General features: G+C 43.2%; 1 protein-coding gene and 1 long non-coding RNA gene across 4 annotated transcripts; both read right to left on the minus strand.

Moving 5' to 3' along the window:
• Window positions 1-262: 262 nt before the first annotated feature.
• Window positions 263-3,109, minus strand: LOC311095093 (uncharacterized protein). Of its 3 annotated transcripts, none has more exons than XM_084133423.1 (3): window positions 1,304-3,109; window positions 1,162-1,218; window positions 263-763 (listed from the first exon to the last, which is right to left on the minus strand). In XM_084133423.1, the coding sequence occupies exon 1, from the start codon at window positions 3,078-3,080 to the stop codon at window positions 1,524-1,526; it is 1,557 nt and encodes a 518-aa protein (XP_083989549.1). In that variant the 5' UTR covers window positions 3,081-3,109; the 3' UTR covers window positions 263-763; window positions 1,162-1,218; window positions 1,304-1,523. The 3 variants fall into 3 exon arrangements, with proteins under 3 accessions (XP_083989549.1, XP_083989548.1, XP_083989550.1); XM_084133422.1 differs by having other exon boundaries at window positions 1,162-1,228; XM_084133424.1 differs by lacking the exon at window positions 1,162-1,218.
• Window positions 3,110-8,016: 4,907 nt separating this feature from the next.
• LOC311095416 lies at window positions 8,017-9,133 on the minus strand. Its single transcript, XR_014608827.1, has 3 exons — window positions 9,058-9,133; window positions 8,916-8,982; window positions 8,017-8,517 (listed from the first exon to the last, which is right to left on the minus strand). It is a non-coding gene; the product is annotated as an uncharacterized lncRNA (long non-coding RNA).
• Window positions 9,134-11,306: the final 2,173 nt, after the last annotated feature.

Consider the following 11,306-nt stretch of genomic DNA (forward strand, 5'->3'; position numbering starts at 1 on the left):
AATCATTATTTTATTTATTTAAACTGCGTCAGTTTCACTAAACGGCCCAACGCGCTCGCTGGCGCGGACATTTAAGAAGGGATGGATATTTGCTTCAAGTGACAGGCTTGGTGAGTGAAATTATATTTGTATTATCTTTCTGTAGATTGTAACGGGTGTTTGAGACGGTTAACCGATATTAATATGTCTTAGGCTAGTAAAATAACAGAAGTCTAAATTCGTCTACAGGAGCTGGTGGTCAGTAACAACACAGAAACATAAGTTTAAATTTGGTGCAGGTACCATATATTGCAAAATAATTAAACAAAATATTTACAAATAGAAATAATGAAAGGAAAGAAAAAGAAAAGAATCCCAAAATATTTACAGACTGCAGTTGAACCGGTTTGTAGTTAAGTGCACTTGATAGTTGTTGTTCAAGTATATACTAATATAAATTACAGCAAATACACACACACAAAAACCAAAAAGAAAAAGAACTGTCCCAGCAATAGATGGTATACAAGACCAGCGCGACAACCCACAAGGGTTTTATGGAAGTTTGTAGTGATAAGTCCGTAAGTTATTGTTCATCATGTGAAGGATGTGTATGTGGGGTTGAAGCACTAGTCTATGGAGAAGTGTGTGGGGGACAGGCTGTGGACAACCTTCCTACCAGACCAGTAGGATGGCTATTCAGTGGATGCTACACGGATGGTAGGCTCCCAGCAATAGAAATTCGGCTCGCCATCATTCGTCTCCAGACAGAGAGAAAAAACCTGGCCTGTAGTACAACAACAGGACCAGTAAATAACAGGGCTAAGTTGAAACTAAGCATCAGCTCATTCCACACTCAGATATCATTTTCATGTGCACACAATTCTAAATTATTACAAAATGAATCAATAAATGTACAAACTACAAATAATAAACATTAAGGCCATGACAACACAATAAACAGTACAATGTTAAAGTTGTATTGGCTGCACAAAGTTCAAATAAATTCAACAGTACTATAATCAGATTTCCTTACTACATATAAACACACTTACTGAAAACAAATATATTTGTAACCCACAAATGCAAATGTCACAAAAGCATAAAATTAATCAAAACCAGTTGGTGAATATTTGGCTAACATGTTAGCTTTCAGCATGTAGTTCATTCATTCAGAGTACTCACCAGTTCCTCTAAGTAAACATATGGCAATCTGGTGACGGTGACAATCCCCTGCAGCCACTAAGTTATTCTAAAAGTTATAATGATGTATTTAACTTAAAAGAATGAATCAAGCAAAAGAGTGAATTGTTTGTTGAACACAAACCTGTCCACAGCTGCCGATCAGCTTCCCCACACCTCTGAATGAGGAAGAAGCTGCAGCCTAATTAAACTCGTGCTCTACTGCGCGATTGGCCAAGCACAGTCACATGACTGGGGTGGCATGAGATCACTTCTTAAAGGGGCAGCAGAACTAATAATATATTACCAGATTTCAACCTGGGTTACACCCTCCCCCTTTAAACCCATGCACGTCCCGTTGCATGTTAAACCACGTGAATAACTGAACTGGTGGTAGAAGCAGGATTTAATGCCTCAGATATACTATGTAAAAGGGTTTGAACCACAGATATCAGGGGATTACCAAGCGAACTGTACTGCAACCTTTTAGGTGGTAATCGTTGACGCACAGAACGTCTTGGACCGGGTTCTGGTTCTACAGAATCAAGAGTTAAATCAAAGTTTAGGGGCTCAAAGACACTAGAAACTGACGTCTCAGGATCGACAGATTCTTCAGAGTCTTCAGTGAGTGGAATTTCAACAAATTCGGGACTGACACTTCCAGAGTTTCTTTCCACAGGTAGTTCGACAGACTCTTCTTCTTCCTCGGCTTCAGACTCAGATAGGTGTTCAGGTAAGTCAGCTTCAACAGGTGCTACCGATTCTTCAGCTTCAGATAAATGGTCAGGTGTTACAGGTAACGTCTCTTCTTCAGGTAAGTGCTCACTCTCTGATCCTTCATCAACAACAGCTGGTTCACTCGCAGGTGTCATTGGTGGAGAAAGATAGTCATTGGCAACACTTGGGGATGAAGCCTTTTTATAAAACTTCTCCACAGTGAACTTCATTGGACTTGAATCCAGACCAAGAACTGTTGGTTCAGGTGGAGAGTCTTCCTCTTCAGAGACCTCAGAGTCAGGAGGGATCTCACGCTGCTGCCGCGTTCTTGGCCTTGAGACTGAACTGGCCTCAATGAACGGCTCTTCAACAGCAGGGAGGAAACCACATGGTAAAAGAAGATCTCTGTGAAGAGTACGTTTAGGACCATCACAACGCTCTGGCTTCACTGTATAGACTGGTAGGTCTCCAGCTTGATCCACCACAACGTAGATGTCCTGCTCCCACTTATCACTGAGCTTGTGTTTACCTCTCAATCGAACATTACGGACAAGCACTCGATCTCCAGGCTCCAACCTTGAAGGAATAACTCTTTGATCAAAGCGGACCTTGTTCTTTTCAGATGCTTTAACAGCATTCTTCGAGGCAATATCATAGCTTTCTTTCAACCGGGACTTCAGATTTTGGACATACTGTGAATGAGGTTGGTGTTTTTCCCCACTCAGAGGTAATCCAAAAGCCAGGTCGACCGGAAGACGGGGAGAACGTCCAAACATCAGCTCGTATGGTGTATATCCTGTGGTCTCATTCCTTGTACAATTGTAAGCGTGTACCAAGGGTTTGACGAAGTCCTTCCATTTCATTTTCTGTTTTGCTTCCAGAGTCCCCAACATGTTGAGCAGAGTGCGATTGAACCTTTCTACCGGATTCCCTCGAGGATGGTATGGTGTCGTCCGACACTTCTTGATTCCAGCCACTTCACATAACTCCTTGATCAGTTTGGACTCAAAGTCCCGCCCTTGGTCTGTATGTAGTCGTTCTGGTATCCCATAATAGACTATAAAGTTGTCCCACAGACATTTGGCCACTGTCCTAGCCTTCTGATTAGAGGTTGGAAAGGCTAAGGCGAATTTAGTGAAGTGGTCTGTTAACACGAGGATGTCTTTAGTGTTGCTGGTGTCTGGTTCAAGACTGAGAAAATCCATGCAGATGAGTTCAAGTGGTCTAAAAGTTTGAATACTGATGAGAGGAGCGGCTCTCTCAGGAAGAACTTTGCGACGAATGCACCGTCCGCAAGTCTTTATCTTGTGCTCTATGTCAGCAGACATTTTGGGCCAATAGAAGCGGGTACGAGCGAGGTCTAACGTGCGCTCTATCCCCATATGACCCATATCATTATGGAGACTCTGCAAAACAGGGGAACGAAGTTCTTCAGGCAGGACAAGTTGATATGAAGTCTGTTCATTGTCTTGTCGCTTTCTGTAGAGAATGCCTTCGACTAGTTCGAGCTTGTTGAGCTCCCTCAGCAACAAGGAGATCTCAGGCAGCCCCTCCCTGGCAGTAGGAGGAACTTTCTCACCTGTCTCCATCTGGTGAATGACTTCCCGAAGATTTGGGTCAGCCCGCTGTTTGTCCCGGAGCTCAAGATGGGACAGAACCGGAACCACAGGCAGCCCAGGATCTTCTGTGTAACTCTCAGGAAGAACGTCTGCCATGATAGACAGGGACTCGATCAAAGTGCTTGCTGCTTCTGCTCGGATGAGGCAACTCTGACAAATGGCATTGACAACCTCAGACGGAATTGAGGGGTCGCCAGGATTAGAAAGATGTTGTCTAGCAAACTGATTGAGGAGTTCTTGATCGGATTCGCAACAGGACGGGTCCTCCTGTGGTCGGCGGGAAAGTGCATCCGCATCCAGATTCTGTCGTCCAGCTCTATATTGCAACTTAAAGGAAAACGTGGAAAGTGCAGCCAACCACCGATGGCTCGTTGCATCCAGCTTGGCTGATGTCAGGATGTAGGTAAGAGGGTTATTATCAGTAACCACAGTAAAATTGGCACCATACAGATAGTCCTGAAATTTTTCTGTCACACTCCACTTTAGTGCTAAAAACTCAAGCTTATGAGCTGGGTAGCGACTTTCGCTTAATGATAGTCCTCGGCTTGCAAAAGCAATAGGCCGAAGGTTGGAGTCTTGCTCTTGATACAGCGCTGCACCCAGCCCAATGGTGCTCGCATCCGTATGCAGAATGTAAGGGCGTTTTGGATCAGCGAACCCCAGGACTGGTGCACTGGTAAGTTTCTCAATCAAGGTAGTAAAAGCAAGTTGACAATGAGGACTCCACCGAGAACCAAAGGGTTGCTTTGGATCGAACTGGTGGATATTTAAGTCAAGGGGTTTCAAGTTCTTTCTTGTAGAAGAATATCCGCGGGTCAGGTCATTGAGAGGCTTTGCAATGGCTGAATACCCCTTAATAAAACGGCGGTAATAGCCTGCGAATCCCAGGAAGGATCTTAAGGTTTTGAGATTAGTGGGAACTGGCCAGGATTTTAGTGCAGATACCTTCTCTGGGTCAGTCTCAACACCATTTTCAGAAACAATGTGTCCTAGATATTTGACTGATGTCTGAAAGAATTTACACTTTTCAGGCGATAGTTTCAATCCGTACTCTCGTAGACGGCTCAGCACTCTAAGCAGACGGCTCTCATGCTCCTCAAGCGTGTTGGAAAAAATAATCAGGTCATCCAAAAACACAAGGACCTCTTCCAAGTGGAGATCTCCCATACACTTTTCCATTAACCTTTGAAAGGTTGAAGGTGCATTGGTTACTCCCTGGGGCATACGGTTGAATTCCCAGAATCCAAGAGGCGTAACAAAGGCTGTTTTTGGTTTATCTGCTTCATTCATTTCGATTTGATAATAACCGGACTTCAGATCTAGCACCGAAAACCACTTGGATCCAGTGAGTGCAGAAAATGATTCCTCCAAGTTTGGCAATGCATATGCATCCTTTACAGTCTGCAAATTGAGCTTGCGGTAATCAATACATAATCGAATATCTCCATTTTTCTTCTTGACAACAACTATAGGCGACGAGAATGGTGACTCGGATTCTCTGATAACACCAGCATCTAGAAGCTCTCTCAGATGTTTGCGAACAGCTTCTATATCCTGAGGATGAATTGGTCTTGCTCGGTGCTTGAACAAAGTGTTGTCATGGAGATTAATATGATGTTTCACATGACTAGCGCAGCCAACATCCATGTCATGCTGGGAAAAGACATTGGACATTGCATTCAACTTGCTGGTTATTCTTTCCTTCCATTCCGGGGGTAATGGCGATTCCCCAAAGTTGAAAACTAGTGGAGTGCCCTTGGGCCCATGTGCTGAGGAACTGGTCACATGCTGCTCTGAGACGATGCACTCATACACTCCCAGCTCTGCTATGATGGTCGAAGATGGTATGTAGATGTCTTGCTCCGATTCGTTTCTCACCATGACAGGTACTTGGTGAGGAAAACGCGTTGGCATAGAGACAAGACAGCTGCTAACGCACAAACCACCCGGTAGACCTGAATCCGGATGTTGGACGACAGCATACTGACTTGCTGGAGCAGAGACTTTAGCGGAGCCTTTCAGCAATACGGTGTGGCCAGCAGGAACGAGCACAGAGGATTTACCGAGCAGAGTTACAACTCCAAGATGGTCGCTACAGCTTTGTTGGTAGGTCACTTGGAGAGTTTGTAGTACAGCTCGGTAACCTAATGCATTTGGTTGGAAGGAAGAATTGTCGCTTTGCCGAAACTGGTCATAGAGCGTCTCGAGAGTGTTCATGCCAATCAAGATTGAGGTGGGAAATCCTGGTCTGACATCAGGAACAATGAGTGCAAGAGTTGGAACAGTAATGATGCTTCCAACAAAGTCTTTAGGAAAAGTCACTGTAGTTTCAACGTAGCCAAGATATGGAACATTTTGGCCTGCTGCTCCTTCAACGTGGAGTAGCTCATGCAGGGGTTGAACTGGTTGATTGGAGAGACGTTCATTGTAAAAGGAAACCGGAATGGTCGTAACTTGGGACCCGGTATCCAAAAGACAGGAACCTTGGTGACCGGCGACTTTGACATCAGCAGTACATCTGGATCCTATAAGTCCTTTTGGTACTCTCCTTGATGTAGACTGCAGCTCAGAACAGTTGACAGGAAGCTTACTCTTGGCGGGACAAATTTGGTCCTGCTCAGCCCCTGGGTGTCCCACACCAGGAACTGAAGCTAGTTTAAATGCTTCTTTGCAGATGGATTTTGTCCCTGCCACTTCTGCTGCCTGTCTTGAAACTGCTTTCGCTTGGCGCTAACCAGTGCTGGGTTCGGATCAGAATCACACTGAGGCTTAATGTGGCCATCCTCCCCACAGCGAAAGCAAAACCCAGGTTTTGGATAGGAAGAAGCTAGTTTGGCATTTCTCCCCGTCTTCCCGGTTTCAGACTGCTTTGAGGCAGAATACATAGCTGCTGGCTGATGTCTGTTGGTTTGACCGGCGTTGAGAGCGGCAAGCTGTTGTTGAATGGCTGTCATCTGGTGTGAAAGCTCCTTGGTGAACTTTGTTATCGCAGTGCACAGATTTGATTCTTCATCCGGCCTGTTTACAAATTGAGCATGAGTGGTTACCTTTTGTTTGGTTCCTCCAAGGTGCTGTTTCATTCTTCGCTCCTTTGCTGCTTCTCTGTCCTCCTCTGTTCGCAGGAGTAGTAAAAGTTCAGCAAAAGATGGTGGACTGGATTTCCTTTGTTTGAGTTGGAGTTCTGAAATCAGTCCATTGTCCCAACACCCTCTGCAGAATTGAGCCAATAAACGTTTATCCATATCTCTCTCAGATACTCCTCCTCTCCTCACAGCATGTTGCAGTGCCACCTGGAGTCTCTGCAGGTACTCAGACGGCTTCTCTCCATGATTTTGGTAAGTGTCCATGAACTTGGCGTAAAGTTCTTCACCATCCTGGACAGTGCCATACGCTGACTCCAGCTGCTGCAGATACACATCAGGCAGCGCATCATGGCTTAGATGTTTCACCATGTCACAGGCAGGGGGCAGCAGGCTGTCACGAATTAGTCTGGCGCGTTGGAGATCAGATATGGCTGGATCACGCAGCACTAATTCGACGCCAGACCGCCAGGTGTCGTAGTCCATTTCATGGTTTGGCCTGGGCACTTTACCAGAGAACGGTCTCAGTCGGTGGGTGGCATGCATGGATGTATCACTGCTCCGAACCACATGCTCCACGACGTAACGCTGCACCTCAGGAGGGTTAAGGTCACCAGGTGCAATCGGTCGTCCCCCGGCGCTGTTCATACCGGCACTGTTAAAAGCAGAAGCAGGTGGGGTGAGAGAGGTTTGTAAGGGAGCATACACTGGACCAAAAGTTCGACTTGGTACAGAAGGAGGTACAAATGGCTCTGGAGGGGTTTTTGGTTGGTCAGCTATCTTTTGTTCAATTTTAGGGACATTTACAGCAGCGGGAGGAAGTTGTGCTATAGCTTGTTGTATCTGGGACATCATTTCACCAAGAACCATCGAATAATCTTTTCCAGACATTTTAGCAATTCCTTTCAAGTCAGATAAATAAGTGTCAGTCTTTGAACCACCCAACTTTGAAGTGTAAATTTGGGATAAATTCCCAATATGGAATTCGTTATTTTCATCAGAAATAAATGTATACGGCAGTCGTGAAGACAGTTTTGCTACTGACGCTCCTGACACAAATTCAACAACGAGCATATGATGAAATTCGGATTCGCTATCATCAATAATGTCATCGCGATTAATGTCGCCATATTGATCAAGAAAATCTATAACTTCAGAGGAACTCTCTTCAACCGGCCCATCCACTAAGACGGCATTAGGAATTTTTATCCCGAGTGTTTCGAAAACTTCCATCGCAAAAACGAACTGGTGAGTCTGAATAAACGGTTTCTGTTATTATAAAAATGTTAATTACTGTACAAACCGGCTCCTGGCTGGCTCGCCAAGATGTAACGGGTGTTTGAGACGGTTAACCGATATTAATATGTCTTAGGCTAGTAAAATAACAGAAGTCTAAATTCGTCTACAGGAGCTGGTGGTCAGTAACAACACAGAAACATAAGTTTAAATTTGGTGCAGGTACCATATATTGCAAAATAATTAAACAAAATATTTACAAATAGAAATAATGAAAGGAAAGAAAAAGAAAAGAATCCCAAAATATTTACAGACTGCAGTTGAACCGGTTTGTAGTTAAGTGCACTTGATAGTTGTTGTTCAAGTATATACTAATATAAATTACAGCAAATACACACACACAAAAACCAAAAAGAAAAAGAACTGTCCCAGCAATAGATGGTATACAAGACCAGCGCGACAACCCACAAGGGTTTTATGGAAGTTTGTAGTGATAAGTCCGTAAGTTATTGTTCATCATGTGAAGGATGTGTATGTGGGGTTGAAGCACTAGTCTATGGAGAAGTGTGTGGGGGACAGGCTGTGGACAACCTTCCTACCAGACCAGTAGGATGGCTATTCAGTGGATGCTACACGGATGGTAGGCTCCCAGCAATAGAAATTCGGCTCGCCATCATTCGTCTCCAGACAGAGAGAAAAAACCTGGCCTGTAGTACAACAACAGGACCAGTAAATAACAGGGCTAAGTTGAAACTAAGCATCAGCTCATTCCACACTCAGATATCATTTTCATGTGCACACAATTCTAAATTATTACAAAATGAATCAATAAATGTACAAACTACAAATAATAAACATTAAGGCCATGACAACACAATAAACAGTACAATGTTAAAGTTGTATTGGCTGCACAAAGTTCAAATAAATTCAACAGTACTATAATCAGATTTCCTTACTACATATAAACACACTTACTGAAAACAAATATATTTGTAACCCACAAATGCAAATGTCACAAAAGCATAAAATTAATCAAAACCAGTTGGTGAATATTTGGCTAACATGTTAGCTTTCAGCATGTAGTTCATTCATTCAGAGTACTCACCAGTTCCTCTAAGTAAACATATGGCAATCTGGTGACGGTGACAATCCCCTGCAGCCACTAAGTTATTCTAAAAGTTATAATGATGTATTTAACTTAAAAGAATGAATCAAGCAAAAGAGTGAATTGTTTGTTGAACACAAACCTGTCCACAGCTGCCGATCAGCTTCCCCACACCTCTGAATGAGGAAGAAGCTGCAGCCTAATTAAACTCGTGCTCTACTGCGCGATTGGCCAAGCACAGTCACATGACTGGGGTGGCATGAGATCACTTCTTAAAGGGGCAGCAGAACTAATAATATATTACCAGATTTCAACCTGGGTTACACCATGTTTAATTTTCTTTAGATTTTCTGTCTAAAAGTGACCAAAAAGACACTAATCTCCAGCTCACCATCGGTGTCGCCAAACTGCTCCATCTCCAAAACGTTCGTACGCATGGGTCAGAGTTTGCGTGCAGGTGCGCAAATTTTCCCGTCAAGTTTGTTTTTATATAAATCACAATATAAATCACAACTTATGCGTCGAAAGTGGCGTACGCCTCTTTCAGGGCCTGTTTTGTGCGTACGCAACGGTTATAAATGAGGCCCCTGGTCTTTTCAGCTTGCCACTATAAATTGCTCTTTTTCTGCACTAAACTAGTGAATTTAGACAAGATGTTACGGAATAATAATTTAATAAAAACCCAATTTTGACACAACTGACATTGGATCTATTTTTAGATCTTACTGAAAACGTACCAGCGTGACATCTGACGGGTTTTCCAGGATCGTATCACATATGGTATGCTGGTGTGGTATGGAGGCAGATCGGCAGCTGATAAAAAGGCTTTGCAGAGAGTACTAAAGACCGCACAGAACATTACAAATCAACAGCTACCTGCCCTGGATGACATTTTCACCTCTCGTTGTCTGCAGAAAACACACAACATTCTGAAGGACCCGTATCACCCAGCCCATCATTTATTTGAACTGCTGCCATCCGGAAAACGCTACAGGTCTATCAAATCACGAACAACGTGATTCATGAACAGCTTCTATTCCAAAGCTATCACGATAATGACCTATGAACTGAAAACACATCCCCAAAATCACCACAACACATTCTTGACATACAAGACAATTTATGTGAAATAACACTATGAGCACTTTATTTATTAATGTGCAATATGGCCTTTGATTGCAATATGTACTTAACTATTCTTAATTCTAAAAATGTTGTTGTATGTAAAATTGTACAATGGCAATAAAGAAATCTATCTATCTATTAGGCTACTTTGTGGCAAGCTTTATACGTGCGCTTGAGCATGGGGTGTATATTCTGCCCCCCAGTGGCCTATACGAGTCCTTGAGTCTGTAAAAAAAAGGCAACACTTTTTTTGAAATTTTTTTTGTTTTGTTTTTTTACATAACTTTTACATACATGCTACTGACATATTATTGTAGCAGAGTTTGTGCTAAATACAGTGTAATCAGATTTTAGCCATGAAAATGTCACAAGTAACAGAAATAAGCACGGAATTCCGACTAGGAAGACAGACGTTGCCTAGCAACACGCACCAACAGATTTCAACCCTTTCCTCAGATTTCCCAGCTCGGAAGTCAGACAACCATGAGGACACCGAGCAAGAATTCTGATACGGAATCCAAGATGGCTGCGCCCTGTGTGACTTGTAAGTATGAATTGTTTTCATTGTTTTTGGACCGCTTTGGTTGTTTAAATGAAGCCTTGTTTCAAACGGGTGTTACTAACGTGGCTAGCGTTGCTAACAGAAGATTAACTAAAACATGAAATAAAGTGAAAATTTTAGACGTTCAAATGGCTGCGTTTTGATAAGGTGTGGTCTTATTACAGATTGGCTTGCACCTAATTTACTAGGCTACATATAACCGATATAGTTATATGAAGCCTACATAAACAAACTATGGTTTTACTAGAAAAGTGCTTTATGTGGGTTAAATCTCAATGTTGCATGTTAAACTGGTATGTTTGTGATAGAATGATAACTGTACATTATAGCATACTGCCCAAAAGATACAGAGTGTGATATACAGTGTTTTATTTTTAGAGTTTATTGATGGGAAGATGGATCCGTACTGGGACCAGGAGAGGACCCGGCCCTTTCATGGGCCCTTGTTTCAACAACAAGCCAACCCAGCGGCTGGTTATTACTTGGACCAGGGACTCATGATCTCGGTTAACTTGGTGTGCATTGAAAGCACAGGTGAGATACTAATGCACATGCACTGTTATTAAACCCTGAGGGCTGTGCTAACATCTTTCTTTCTTTTTCTTTTCTGATTCAGATATCAGCCAGGTGGGAGCCACTGCCCCACTGCTTTCATACACCCCACTGCCTGCCACTGCCTCACTTGTCGCCAACGAGACTTTCTT

This window comes from Abramis brama, assembly GCF_963993115.1.
Source record: "Abramis brama genome assembly, chromosome: 13".
Taxonomy (NCBI): Eukaryota; Metazoa; Chordata; class Actinopteri; order Cypriniformes; family Leuciscidae; genus Abramis; species Abramis brama.

Excerpts from the sequence above, each read along its gene's own strand:
- LOC311095093 (XM_084133424.1), bottom strand. The coding sequence starts at position 3,080 with ATGGATTTTCTCAGTCTTGAACCAGACACCAGCAACACTAAAGACATC.